The 15,198-nt window shown below is 41.8% G+C and overlaps 1 protein-coding gene across 4 annotated transcripts in view; it reads right to left on the reverse strand.

Moving 5' to 3' along the window:
• Positions 1-594: 594 nt before the first annotated feature.
• Positions 595-15,198, reverse strand: part of ahdc1 (AT hook, DNA binding motif, containing 1) — a 58,452-nt gene continuing 43,848 nt past the window's right edge. For all 4 annotated transcript variants that reach the window (XM_061897091.1, XM_061897087.1, XM_061897088.1 and 1 more), the window contains 2 exons: positions 7,258-8,815; positions 595-5,101 (listed from right to left, as the gene is read on the reverse strand). In XM_061897091.1, the coding sequence (XP_061753075.1) occupies positions 7,264-8,815 (1,552 nt within the window). In that variant the 3' untranslated portion in view covers positions 595-5,101; positions 7,258-7,263. The remainder of the gene's footprint in view (positions 5,102-7,257; positions 8,816-15,198) is intronic.

Consider the following 15,198-nt stretch of genomic DNA (forward strand, 5'->3'; position numbering starts at 1 on the left):
ACCTCGTATTTGCCGTGTTTTACCACTTAGAATGCACTATGCCTGTTTTCTTGTCTTACATAGGGCTTGTGAATGACAAGTAAAATTAAAAAATGAACGTGCACCCCCCCCCCCCCGCCCCCCCTCATCTCTTTAAATGCTGAAAACGTGCAGTCCCCCTTTCCCCCTTTAAATGTATACTTTCATCCATCCATCCGTTTTCTACTGCTCGTCCCTTTCGGGGTCGCGACGGGAATTGGATCTCAGCTGCATACGGGCGGAAGCCGGGGTACAGCCTGGACAAGTCGGCACCTCATCGCAGGGCTAAATGTATACTTAGCGACCATTTAAGTGTACGTTCCCACCTCGGAAAGCAAACTGGTGCATGTAGCCTACCTAGACCAAGGACCTCCTGTTTGCTTCCTTACTGGGGATGAAGATTTTAGTGCAGTCTGTTTCAGGTTTTTTTTGTTTTTCTTTTTTAAAACAGATCCTACTTGGATTTCCTTTCCAACGCAGCCCCCCACTCCCTCCTCCTTCTCTTGTACCAAGCAGCCATCCGTCCCCCTCCTTTCCCTGCACAACTGTGTCCTCGCCTGAACTCTGCTTCTCAGTCCCAGACAGCTTGTGAGTAAAGCCCAGCACGCACGTTCGCGCGCACACACACGCGTTGTAATCCCTCAGAGAATAAACTAGACACGTCCTTACCAATGGCAAGAACAGAATGTGTATTTAAATATTTTGCACCTTGGATACATTTATACATACATACATGATATGTAACAGACAGATACAACTTGTTTTCAACTTCGCGTCACAAAGAAACCACCAAACGACAACGAGACCACAGAACAGAAAAAAAGAAGGGAGTAAAAGAGAATGCGCTTCACTCTTTTTGACCCCACACGCGCACGCACATACACACACACACACATGCATTACTGCAGTCACGCGAGCAACATTCTCCCCTGCACTCCCTTGAGGTCCTTTTTGTGGCGTTCAAAGAGCAACAAACACAAACGTAGCGTCTCCGTGACAGAGGACTTTTTCGAGTGGCACGTATGTACAGATGCTGGTGTCTCAAGAGCGGGATTGTAACTGCTCCACTTTTTTTTTTTTTTTCTCCTCCTCCTCACCGGACACAAGGAGGCTGCGGGCGGATGGCGTTGAAAAGAGACGTGCAGGTGAGCACAACGGCGAGAGAAAAGACACAGGAAAGGGGGGAAAAAAAGACGGCAATAAAGCGCATCTGGACTGTTTTACTGCAAGATGGCCACACAGGACCAGAGAGATAGGGAGGGGAACTCAGCTTCCCGCCACGCCCACCATTAAGAGTCCACCTTGCATGGTTCTCTGTGTGTGTTAGGGCTGGGCGATAAAACCATGTCAATACATATCACCATAGACACGTAGTCCATAGCAATAAAAAACGCATTCGATAAAATGTTCGATAATCGATATCAATAGAATATGCGTTTGATAAAATGTTCAATAATCGATAGCAATAAAACATGCATTTGATATGATGTTCGATAATAGATATCAATAAAAAATGCGTTTGATAAAAAGTTCAATAGTCAATATCAATTCAAAATTGGGTTTGATATAATGTTCGATAAAAGATATCAATTAAAAATGCGTTTGATAAAACTTTTGATAGATATCAATAAAATATTAATTTGATAAAATGTTCAATAATCAATATTAAAAAAAACTGTTTGATAAAATGTTCAAAAATAATATCAATAAAATGCTTTCGATAAAATGTTCGATAATTGATATCAATAAAATATGCGTTCCATCAAATGTTCAATAATCAATACCAATAAAAAATGCGTTTGATAAAATGTTCAATAATTGATATCAATAAAAAATGTTTGATAAAATGTTTAATAATCGATATCAGTAAAATATGCGTTTGATAAAACGTTTGATTATTGATATCAATAAAATATGCGAAAGATAACATTTTGATTGTTGATATGAATTAAAAATGAGTTTGATAAAATATGTGATGATTGATATCAATGAATTATGCATTTGATATAATGTTCGATAATTGACATCAATGAAAAATTAATTTAATAAAATGTTTGATGATTGATATCAATAAAACATGCGTTTGATAAAATATTTGACAATTGATATCAATAAAATATGCATTTGATAAACTGTTTGATAATCAATATCAATAAAAAATTGTTTGATAAAGTGTTCAATAATTGATCTCAATCAACTATGCGTATGATACAATGTTCGATAATTGATGTCAGTAAAATATGCCTTTGACAAAATGTTCGATAATTGATATGAACAAAAAATGTGTTTGATACAATGTTCAATAACTGATATTAATAAACTATGCCTTTGATAAAATGTTCAATAATTGATATCAATAAAAAATGCGTTTGATAAAATGATTGACAATTTTTTTGCTTCTTGGTGGGAAGAAAGACAAAGTATGGAAGCAAGGTTTAGTTGCACGAACAAAGGCTCAAAAGTCGCTCTCTGGTAACCGAGCAAAGCAGGAAGTTATTTAGGGCTGCACGATTTTTGCCTGACTAAATAACCTAGCGTGTTAAATATTCTGCCTGTGCCAAAACATTAATGTTCAGTTACACATTGTAGTATTTATTAATATTGTTGAAATTCTTCAAATTAACGCATATGTTTTTTTGGTTTTTTTTTTTAATTAACAAACTTAACTGTATGTATTTCATTTTTTATTTTGAGAGCTTCTAATATTTTAGATCAGGGTTGTCTCAACTGACTGAAAAGTCAAATATACGGGGGGCCATTTAATATCTTTTTATTTTTAAAAACATGCTAAAAACTGAAATATATATATATTTAAAGACAGCATTTTGTGTTGTTATTAGTGGTAAAAAAAAATACAGCTTTTTCCTCATTAGAGCCCATTGTGTTGCTCTTTTTTCTTACATTATCACATTCTTACACAAAGTTTGTGTTTAGAAAGATACAATATGTTATTGTTTGCACAAAGAATTGGTATCGGATCGGTGTTGCTGATACCAGCATGAATTTTACTTGGTATCGGATCTGAAAGAAAATCAGTGAAAAACGTTTTGATGGTGACTAGGCCTGGGCAGATAGTCAATAAATCAATTAGTCAAACGATGAATGAAAATTAAGTTAAAATATTTTGCCGGCATTTATAAATTGTGAGTCTGCATGTGTTTGTTTTCTTTGTCTCTTGCTTCAAACTGGTGGACCGAGTTCTCACTCTGTGCATCGCGTTTATTTAACAGTACAATTAACTGAACGCAGTGAGCCTTCTTTTTAGTCGTCCACAATATTTGTCTCGGTGTGGAGAGCGCAGGACGCCGAGCTTACACACACAGGAAGTACAAATGTACAAATATATATATATATATATACGGCAAAGTATTTCAACTTCAAAACAGAGGGGCAATATAAGCCCATCAACACGGACGAACGAGTGAGAATGACGTGATGGCAACAACGAAAAATGTTTCAACTGGTTAAAAAATGCACTTTAATATGTTTATATTTAATTTAAATGTTTGTTTACAGAAATTAGTACATTTTGTTTGTTTATTTCGGGTAACTCAAAATTATTCACCTTCCAATTACAGCACAATGGCAAATAATTCTAAGTACTGATACAGTAATTAAATCCTTTTAAATGGTTACTTCTAATGTTATTAGACTATGATTACATTACACTATGATCACTGCATAGTTTTTATTGGGTATTTCTTCAGTTTAAAAGCAAAATGTAGACAAAAGTCTGTCAGCATAAAGCCAAATATAAAGTAAATTATTGCATATTGTTGCGTGGCACCGTGAAACAAGAATATGTTGACTGATGGTCTAAAAGTATTTTTACTTTATGCATTTATATTTCTCAAATATAAAAATCGCAAATCGAATCGTAGTTTTTGGCAGAAAAACAGCAATTAGGGTTTTTTCCTCGATATCATGCAGCCCTAAAGGGATCAGTGATCAGTAGGAATGACACGCAAACAGCCAATCGGGTGACAGTATCAACTATCAAGTTCAGTTGTCTGGCGGTTGATTCTTTGCATGGAGTGAGAAGAGAAAGTAAAAATGAAGAAATTGTGGATGAAAGAGCATAAGTCACTGGGACATTTTGGCACTTTTTTTGGACTTTTTAAAACGGGACCGTAGTCTGTAAATGATGCAAGGCGTTTGTCCGCATCAAGACCACGCGCTCACCCTTTAGAGCACAGCTGTAACTTCCTGGCACTAAACCTGCAGAAAATAGTTCTCAGGTTTCTCTATGTTTACATTTTTACACTGTTTTCTTACACTTTATTAAACATTTCTTACATATTGCTTATTTTTTCACCTTCATTTTTTTCAATTGTCATGTTTTGTGATCATGCTTAGTTGTGTTATGTTACTTCAAGACTCCATTAGTTCCGGTTTTTTTACTCCCTTGTTTTGTTTCCATGACAACTCATTGGTTTCGCCTGTACTCATTAGGACTCACGCACCTGTATTAATCATGTCACTATTATTTAAGCTTGTAGTTGCCAGGCAGTCGGCCTGGCGTCATTGTTGTTGTTCCATGCTCTGTTCATTCTCTTCATGCCGTAGTTCATGCTTCATGCCCTGCACGTATGTTGTCATGGAGTCTTGAAGTAACATAACTCAACTAAACAAAACATGATCACAAAACAATCAATTTTGTTTACATTGTTTCTTTTCTATACTTGTGTTGAGGGAATTATAATCAGAGAAAAGTTACATTTGAAATAATTATTATATATATTTTTCTCCTGGTCTATATTTTCCATAAGTGATGAAAGATACATTTATCGATATCGACCGATAATAAACACTTGCATCGTGATACGGTTTTCAGCCATATCGCCCAGCCCTGCTGTGTGTGTTTGTGTGCATGCTTCAGTGTTGGCGTTTGCATGTTGATCTTGATTGTCAATGCTGGAGAATTAAAGCTTTACTGTCCAAAGCCGGCAGCTAAATTCTCACCCTTCATTCCACAGTCTGGCACAAAAAAAAAAAAAGAAAAATTAAAAAAAAAAAAAGTCAACCGTACAAAAGCGAGAAAAACAATGTTTGCAAATCTGTTAAAAGCTCGTATTGATCGCACCTGGAAGAAGAAGCACAGGGAGAAAGAGAAAGAGGAAGGACGTGTAAGAACCACAGTAGTACAACTCCCATGCAATCATCTTAAATCAGGAATTATTTCATGGACTTAAGGGTGGTAAATATTTTTGTAGCTAAAAATCTTTATTCAAGTCTACGTTTTGAGACATGGCAAAGTCACAATTTTTTTCCCGTCACTTTGAACCCTGCGGCTTATAAAACGGTGCGACTGATGGATTTTTCTTCGCTGAGGGCCATATAGTTAATAGTATTCATTAAAAGCAAGCAAAGACACTTAAATAGCGTGTTATTGTTTGTGCTATGGCGCTATCTTTTGGACATGTTTAGTCACTGCAGGTGCAAGCGCTATCTGCTGTTCAAAGCTTTGAACAGGAAGAAGAACTGCCGTTTCGTCTTCTAGCGGTCCATAGCGTTCCTACTTGTATGGATTCTTCATTCACCAATCCAAGCAATGTTTGTAAGTTTTACAATATAACTAAAACAATTCTTACTTACTAAACAGTCTCATGTGTGATGTCTGTAGGAGTGTTTTCATGCATATTTGTACGGCTATCGTAATGTAATGCAGCTATGTCGTTAGCATTAGCTTAAAGGCCTACTGAAAGCCACTACTAGCGACCAGGCAGTCTGATAGTTTATATATCAATGATGAAATATTAACATTGCAACACATGCCAATACGGCCGCTTTAGTTTACTAAATTGCAATTTTAAATTTCCCGCGACGTGTCCTGTTGAAAACGTCGCGGAATGATGACGCGGGCTTGTGAAGTTATTGGTTGGAGCGGACATTTTATCCCAGCACCACTCACGGCTAAAAGTCGTCTGCTTTAATCGCATAATTACACAGTATTTTGGACATCTGTGTTGCTGAATCTTTTGCAATTTGTTCAATTAATAATGGAGACTATAAAAAAGAATGCTGTTGGTGGAAAGCGGTAGATTGCAGCTGCCTTTAGCAACCGAAACACAGCCGGTGTTTCTTTGTTTGTTGTGAAGCTTTAATATGGAACAGAGCGGTCAAGTGAACATGTTTCTCTACCACATGTCAAGCGGCAGGTTTCGGTGAGAAAATTGTGGTAATAAGTTGGCTCTTACCGGAGACATGAGCGGAGCTTGCGTCCTCCTGCAGCAGCTGTCAAAGAGGCCGCTGCGACTTTCTTGGCTCCTCCATGGCTTCCATCAGAGACACTGGCGGTCACCACACCTCTCCGACTTTCAGGTATGACTATATAATCTCACTAAAACACTAGTAACACAATAAGCATATAAGGGATTTTCCAGAATTATCCTAGTAAATGTGTTTAATAACATCTGAAACGCTCCCACTACCATCACCTTTTTTTCTTTTTTGTAGTGCTTCACTCTAACTTTCCTCATCCACAAATCTTTCATCCTCGCTCAGATTAATGGGGAAATCGTCGCTTTCTTGGTCCGAATCGCTCTTGCTGCTGGTGGCTATGATTATAAACAATGTGAGGATGTGAGGAGCCCTACAACCCGTGACGTCACGCGCATCGTCTGCCTCTTTTTTATTAGCGACCAAAAGTTGCAAACTTTATCGTCGATGTTCTCTACTAAATCCTTTCAGCAAAAACATGGCAATATCGCAAAATGATCAAGTATGACACATAGAATGGACCTGCTATCCCCGTTTGAATAAGAAAATCTCATTTCAGTAGGCCTTTAAATGCTAACACGTCTATGAGTGTCTTTATTAGTATTATCAACTTACAATGGCATTCTTTTTGTATTGTTTCAGTTTCGTAAATTCACCGAAACGTCACTGTGGAGTTATTGAGTCTGTTTAGCTGATTGGAGAGCTAGCTTCCGCAAATAGTAAGTCCATGACGATGACTTCTGTTTTGTTTGTTCAGTTGTTTTACTGCCGTGTTACAGACACCGTTTGGAAACAATTAAGGCATGTAAATAAACATTTACAAAATGTTGCTGTGTAAATAACTCATTTCACAACATACATGTTTGCGGCTTATAGTCCTGTGTGGGTAATATATGGCAAAAAGTCATTTAGTTAGTGTATTTTATTTACCGGTGCGCCCTATATTTCGGAAAGTACAGTTCTATAAGATAATAGTGTTTTGTCGTTAAACATGTTGGATGGTGAGTGAGAAGTTCTGACCTGCTGTTACAGGCTGGTCACGCTAAAGCTGTCATCGTGTGCCGGGTCCAGAAGCTGGCACAGCACCCCTCCTCCTCCCTGAGACACCTGCGAGGGGTAGCGGTGCCCCATCCCCTGGCAGGACAGCTGGGACAGCGAGTAGCCGCCTGACTCCTCGTGCGCCGTCAAAGGGTCCAGGGTTGCTTTTGGGTAGGAGGGCGGGGGCGTCAGCAGGCCCTGCCGGGCGCCCGCAGCAATGGCGTGCAGGGTCAGGTCCTGCTTGTGGGCGGCGGCGACGGCGGCGGTACTGCACTCGTCGTAGAGCGAGGGCAAGGACAGGGAATGAGCGGCAACCTGATGGGGCTGATTGTTAGCGGGGTAAGATTTGGCGTGGGAGCTCAGGCTCCCGTGGGCGTTGTGGTGCTGCGGGTCGTGGGGGGGCGGGTTCATGTGTGCGTTTGGGCTCGCCATCAGACTCCCGTGAGTGTTCGCGTGTGGGCTGGTGTGCGGGTGGGCCGAGGTACTCGGGCTCGGGCTGCTGCTGTGCGACGTTTGTCCGTACCAGTAGGGGGAGCCGCAGTAACTGGGGGAGTCGTACTGGGAGAAATGTGCCTCTTTGGGCGGGGGGCGATTGGAGGGACTCATGGCGGAGCTGCAATGGGGCGTTACCCGTGGTAGAGGAGAGCATGAGGGGGAGAAGGTTCTGGAGGGGACGAGGTGGTATGACTGGGGCTTGGGGGGGTAAGGGGGAGACGAGACGCTGGGTGAGAGCGAGGAGGAGGACTCTCCAGGGTACAACGCTGGATATCGCTCCTCAGAGGACGGCGTGGAGGGGTGAGCCGAGTAAGGGGAGGGGTACTCACAGGGGTCCTGGAGGTAGCTGGATGGCGGTGCATGGGTGGGAGTAGCCAAGGGGGAGAGGCTGCTACTGTCCCCGCTGTAGTAGTCCAGCCCCTCCTGGAACAGCCCAGAGTCTAGACCTGGAGCCGTCAGTGCTGCAGCAGCGGCCTTTCCCCTGCCTTTGGATCCTGAAAGACGCTCTCTCTGACACCCGGACAGCCCGCCTCTGGCTCCCCTGGATCCTCTACCCCGTCCTCCCCGCTTAGGTCCAGGAGTGGGTGTCGAAGAGGGGCTGGATGGGGAGTCGGAGTGCAAAACGGAGCCCGCTTCCTTTTCCGATTGTTCAGTCCGTTTTCTGCGACCCCGGCTGGGTTTGCTGGTGCCGCCTCCCTGGAAGAGGACATTCTGGCTCCAGCTATACGAGGGTCCCGAAGCGCTCTCGTGCCAGTCGATCATCAGTTTCTCCAGGCTGGACAGGCTAGACTGACCCCCGTCTCCGCTGAGCGTCTCCATCTGTTTGAACACGCCCCCCATGGAGGGAGGACCGCCCCCAGCGGCTGCCGAACCGGGGTGCGAGGAGTCAGAGGACGACTCAGAAAGACTCTCAGGGAAAGGCGGTCTGTTGGCTTTCTGGGGGGTGTAATTTGAGATGTCCAAGATGTCCTTCGATTCATTGGCGCCGTATTCGCCGTAAGCGTGCGGCCCGTAATTGTCAGCTGACCAGCCACCGTAGCCTTGTCTGCTGAATATGTCACAACACAAATGATTCAAAACACATAGTACAAGAGGTTAGTTCCAAAATATGAAGGAATTGTGCATTTTGTGATAAAAGCATGACATTTGGTACACTTATAGCCAAAGGGATTCTCAAAAGATTTGGATGTGGAGCCATCATGAATCTTCAACATGGCGCCCATGGCGGCCATTTTTCAAAATGTCCGCCAGCAACAACTGTTTTCTTATGAATGATGGATTTAATATGATATTTCAGACTTATTTACCATTCATACTACTTATTAAATGTCTTTTGGATAGTGGAACATTTTCATTGAAAATTCAAAATGGCCGCCAACTGGTTAGATATGGATGATCTCTATGTTTAATTATACATTTATCTTGATGCAGAATTTGAATTGGGAACTTTGGAATTTCTAAGAATCTTCTTTCTATCTCAAAATACTCATGCTAAGCAAAGGAAACCTAGGGTCTATCACAGGGAAGACTAGTCACACTTTCCTTCACAGACACAAAGGGCTGTGCACTGTAAGTGGGATTACACTGCCCAACACAACCCTTCTTGCATTTGCCTGAGACAAGTTCATGGCTTGACTGGCCTGCATCTGGTAGGCATGTCCAGAAGGGTTCATAGTCCCACTCAGGTGACTTTGACCAGCCCCATTTGCACGGTGCAGGTAGTTCTGGTGTTGACACCAGGACTGTACCCCACACGTGCCCTCCTTGGTATACAGCTCTCTTAACATGCTCTTCTAGGGCAGCCTTGGTAGGGGGGATTGTTTACACATTGTGCCTCTTTGCAAATAACTTCCTCCTTGCCGTATTGATTTCTGTACATGTGCTGGTTCGGTCATAGTCTAAGACAACAAACCTCTCAATTGTGGCCATTACATCCTGTGGTATGTCATCTGGGGCTAAAGACACTTTCAACAGGGCATGTGTAAGTTCGGGAAGCACAGACCATACAGCCCATGCAGTCTTTTTCCCATGGCCAACAAAGCTTGACACAGTGTCACAACCCGTCAATGCATGGAACACTGGTAGTGCACATGCTTTCTCGGGCCCGGGTCCTGCTGCAATTTCATGGACTGCCAAATATCGAAAATTCTTACCAGTACCAAAAGCCAACCAAAGCTCATCCTCTGGTTTTGGAATCTGAGCCACTGCCACAGCCAGCACCACAACATCAGTATCAACTGTTTGGATAATCATTTTGTGGTGGTCGTTTCTTGCTGCATGGGCTACGTGCAGTAACACGCGACTATCCGCTTCCTCGTGCGTGCAAGGAGCAATCGATGTCCTATCTGGGAGAGGTGGCTTGCTAAGGACTTCCATGTCACTTGTGATGACAAGCTGTTTATCCTCCTGCACAAATCATCTGAGCAGAGCCTCCGAGAGAAAGGCAAACAACTCAGTCTTATTGCTGTCAGCTCTAAGAAAGTTTTGCCAGTACTTTTTTTTTATTGGGTAACATTTCAATTACAATAAAATAGATGATAGTGTACTTGAAATTATAGATTTAATTTCAGAAATATGGCTGCCATCTTGTTGTAGGTGACCAGTGGTCACCGAGTGTGACTATTGTGGTCACCATTTCTGAGTTAGAAGGAAGTTTCTGGTTTGACACAGAGATCACCCATATCAGGCAGTCATAAAAGTGATGGCTGCAATCTTTAAGATGTCAGCCATCTTGAATATTTAATGACACATTTAGATTATCCAAAAGACATTTACCAAGTACTATGTGTGGTAAATAAGTCTGAAACATCATATTATATCCATCATTCATAAGCGAACAGTTGTTACTGACAGCCATTTTGAAAGATGGCTGCCATGGGCGCCATTTTTAAAATTCATGGTGGCTCCATATCCAAATCTTTTGAGAATGCCTTTGGCTATAAGTGTACCAAATTTCATGTTTTTATCACAAAATGCACGATCGTTCTGGTTACCAGCTGCACTAACAGACAAATCAGTCATGACGTAAATTACAGTGCAATGCTCCACTTTTTTCACATTTTATGTTACAGTGTTATTCCAAAATGGAATACATTCAGTTGTATTCCTCAAAATTCTTCACAAAATGACAATGTGAAAAACATTTTTTAATTTACTTGACTGAGCAAAGGTTGCGAATACTTATGTACAAGAGATTTTGTTGTTTCTTATTTTCAATAAATTTGCAAAAATGAAAACATTTCCACAATGTTATTATGGGGTATTCTCTGTAAAATTTCTGACAACAAAAATGAATGTAATCCATTTTGGAATAGGGCTGTGACATAACGTGGAAAAAAAGTGAAGCGCTGTGAATACTTTCCGGATGCACTGTACAGTAAATGGACTTTCTTCAAGATGATGTCATGGAACTTAGTAAATGTACCAGGAATGTGAATGGACGTTAGTGTTAGGTAATAGGTACAGTCGTCCCTCGCCACATCCCTTTCTATTACTTCACAGATTACTTTTTCTTTATAAAAAAAAAACAACACCTCTTTAAAGAATATTTTACCTACATATTGCCTAAATTAAGTGTCAAATTAGGTTTTATTTGTATCTTATATGTATTTCAGTACAGTATTTTTCTTGAACTTATTTAATATTATTATGTGGGGATCGATAAAAATATTCAGCAACCGCCCACTCCCAGCACCGACCTTGATCAAGACCGCTGTAGGAAAAACTTGTCCAGGATATCGCTGCAGTGAGCTGCTAGCAACATCCCCTCTCCCCCCCACATCCCTCATCAACACTTGTTGATTGTTGACTTTTGTCGTCTACTGAGATCACGGCCGTCTCCATAGCAACCTGCTGTGTTATTGTGACGAGACACTGCGGAATAAAGCACCGAAATTGGGACGCCCGACGAAGCGATGTCTCCGGCATATGGACGCACACATGCGTCCACGGACACTACACAAACACGCACGTACTCTTTCCCCCTTCCAACCCCTGTGTGCGGCGCGCGGACCACAGGTCTGTTCCTTTTCTGGCAGCCTGCACCGTAGCACCCATCTCCCCGTTGCAGTCTCGAGTTTGTAAGTCATAATGTGTACTTATATTTGCTGAGGTTTTTTTCCCCTAGTCTCACACTTCGCCCCCTACTGGAGCATAGTTTGGGGGTGGCTTTTTATCCTCCCTCCTCCTCCTTGTTTTTTTCTTTTCCATCTTTTAATTGGCGCCGTCCTTGTGGCAACCCATTCAGCCTTCTGGTATATGCAACGTCTCAGGCATAATATGAACACACATGCCGAACAAGGACCACGGGTCTGTTCCCTTTCTGGCTGCGGGTACGGTTGGCTGCCTGCACCATACGAACCTCCTCAATTAAGTCTTAAGTTTGTATGTTATAATGTGTGCTTATGTCTGCTGAGGTTATTTTCCTAGTTTGGGGGAGGCTTTTTCTCCTCCCTCTTCCTCCCTGTTTTTTTCTTTACCATCTAGCCCAGGGGTAGGGAACCTGTGGCTCTAGAGCCAGATGTGGCTCTTTTGATGACTACATATGGGTCTCAGATAATTATATTTATGTAGCGCTTTTCTCTAGTGCAGGGGTGCCCACACTTTTTCTGCAGGCGAGCTACTTTTCAATTGACCAACTCGAGGGGATCTACCTCATTTATATATATCATTTATATTTATTTATTTATGAAAGAGACATTTTTGTAAACAAGTTAAATGTGTTTAATGATAATACAAGCATGTGTAACACATATAGATGTCTTTCTTTCACAAAGACAAGAATATAAGTTGGTGTATTACCTGATTCTGATGACTTGCATTGATTGGAATCAGACAGTAATGATGATAACGCCCACATTTTCAAATGGAGGAGAAAAAAAGTTGTCCTTTCTGTACAATACCACATGAAAGTGGTTGGTTTTTGGCATGTAATTCATCCAGCTTCCATACACTTTACAAGAAAAACATTGGCGGCAAATTCCTTAGCTTGCTTGATTGACATTCACGGCACCCGAGGGTCTTGTGAGATGACGCTGGCTGCTGCCAGTTCATTATTATGAAAAAATGACAGAGAGGAAGGTGAGAAACACTTTTTATTTCAACAGACTTTCGCGCCGTCCCTTCCGTCAAAACTCTAAAGGCCGACTGCACATTTCCTATCTTCACAATAAAAGCCCTGCTTCATGCTGCCTGCACTAACAAAATAAGAGTCTCGGAAAGCTGGCGTGCACAGTTTTCCGAGACTCTGTATTTAGTGAGCGCAGGCAGCATGAAGCAGGGCTTTTATTGTGAAGATAGGAAATGTGCAGTCGGCCTTTAGAGTTTTGACGGAAGGTACGGCGCGAGAGTCTGTTGAAATAAAAAGTGTTTCTCGCCTTCCTCTCGGTCATATTTTCATAATAATGATCTTGCAGCAGCCAGCGTCATCTCACAAGACCCTCCGGTACAGTGAATGTCATTTAAGTGACGTCTTGGTGAAGATTGATGATCACTAATTTTTAGGTCTATTTTTTTTAAAAGCCTGGCTGGAGATCGACTGACACACCCCCCGCGATCGACTGGTAGCTCGCGATCGACGTAATGGGCACCCCTGCTCTAGTGACTCAAAGCGCTTTACGAAGTGACACCCAATATCTAAGTTACATTTAAACCAGTGTGGGTGGCACTGGGGGCAAGTGTGTAAAGTGTCTTGCCCAAGGACACAACGGCAGTGACTAGTATGGCGGAAGCGGGAATCGAACCCGGAACCCTCAGGTTGCTAGCACGGCCACTCTCCTAACCGAGCTAAGCCGAGTAACTGTCTAATACTCTTCCATATCAGTAGGTGGCAGTCGGTAGATAATTGCTATGTAGATGTGGGAAACAGCGGGAGGCAGAGTGAAGGTAAAAAGGTGTCTAATGCTTAAACCAGGGGTAGGGAACCTATGGCTCTAGAGCCAGATGACTGCATATGGCTCTCAGATAAATCTTAGCTGACATTGCTTAACACGATAAGTAATGAATAATTCCGCTGGTAAACACAGTTTCAAAAATAACGTTCAAATTATAAAACATTCTAATGCATTTTAATCCAACCATCCGTTTTCTACCGCACCTGTTCAAGATGTCGCATTAATGATAAGAAGAATTATATTTATTATTGGTTAACTTTTAGAATAACAATGTTGTTAAAAAGAATAAGAGACTTATTATACTCTACAAATGTTGGTCATACTTAAAAATGCACGAATTTAGTTGTATTCAGTGTTGAAAAATGTTATATGGCTCTTACGGAAATACACTTTGAAATATTTGGCTTTCATGGCTCTCTCAGCCAAAAAGGTTCTCGACCCCTGATCTAGCCCATGTAGCGACCCATTAAAGGCCTACTGAAACCCACTACTACCGACCAGGCAGTCTGATAGTTTATATATCAATGATGAAATATTAACATTGCAACACATGCCAATACGGACTTTTTAGTTTACTAAATTGCAATTTTAAATTTCGCGCAAAGTATCCTGTTGAAAACGTCGGTATGATGACGCGTGTGCGTGACGTCTCGGATTGTAGCGGACATTTTTTTCCAGCCCGATCCCAGCTATAAGTAGTCTGCTTTAATCGCATAATTACACAGTATTCTGGACATCTGTGTTGCTGAATCTTTTGCAATTTGTTCAATTAATAATGGAGAAGTCAAAGTAGAAAAATGGAGGTGGGACGCTTTTAGCCTTTAGCAACACAAACACAGCCGGTGTTTCCTTGTTTACATTCCCGAAGGTGAAGCTTTACTATGGAACAGAGAGGTCAAGCAAACATGGTTCCCGACCGCATGTCAACCGGCAGGTTTCAATGAGAAAATTATGGTAATAAGTCCGCTCTTACCGTAGACATGAGCGGAGCTTGCGTCCTTCATCATGCACCTGTCAAAGAGGCAGCTTCCCTCAGAGACACTGGCGGTCACCACACCCGTGGCCACACCCCTCCGACTTTCAGGTACGACAGTACAATCTCACTAAAACACTAGTAACACAATATGCAGATAAGGGATTTTCCAGAATTATCCTAGTAAATGTGTCTAATAACATCTGAATCGCTCCCACTGCCCTGTCTTTTTTTTTCTCTAGTCTTTCACTTTCACTATCCTCAGCCACGACTCTTTCATCCTCGCTGAAATTAATGGGGAACTCCCGCTGCTGGTGGCCATGATTGTAAACAATGTTCAGATGTGAGGAGCTCCACAACCCGTGACGTCACGCGCACATCGTCTGCTACTTCCGGTACAGGCAGGCTTTTTTATTAGCGACCAAAAGTTGCAAACTTTATCGTCAATGTTCTCTACTAAATGCTTTCAGCAAAAATATGGCAATATCGCGAAATTATCAAGTATGACACATAGAATGGACCTGCTATCCCCGTTTAAATAATAACATCTCATTTCAGTAGGCC

Source organism: Nerophis ophidion, linkage group LG04 (assembly GCF_033978795.1).
Source record: "Nerophis ophidion isolate RoL-2023_Sa linkage group LG04, RoL_Noph_v1.0, whole genome shotgun sequence".
Taxonomy (NCBI): domain Eukaryota; kingdom Metazoa; phylum Chordata; class Actinopteri; order Syngnathiformes; family Syngnathidae; genus Nerophis; species Nerophis ophidion.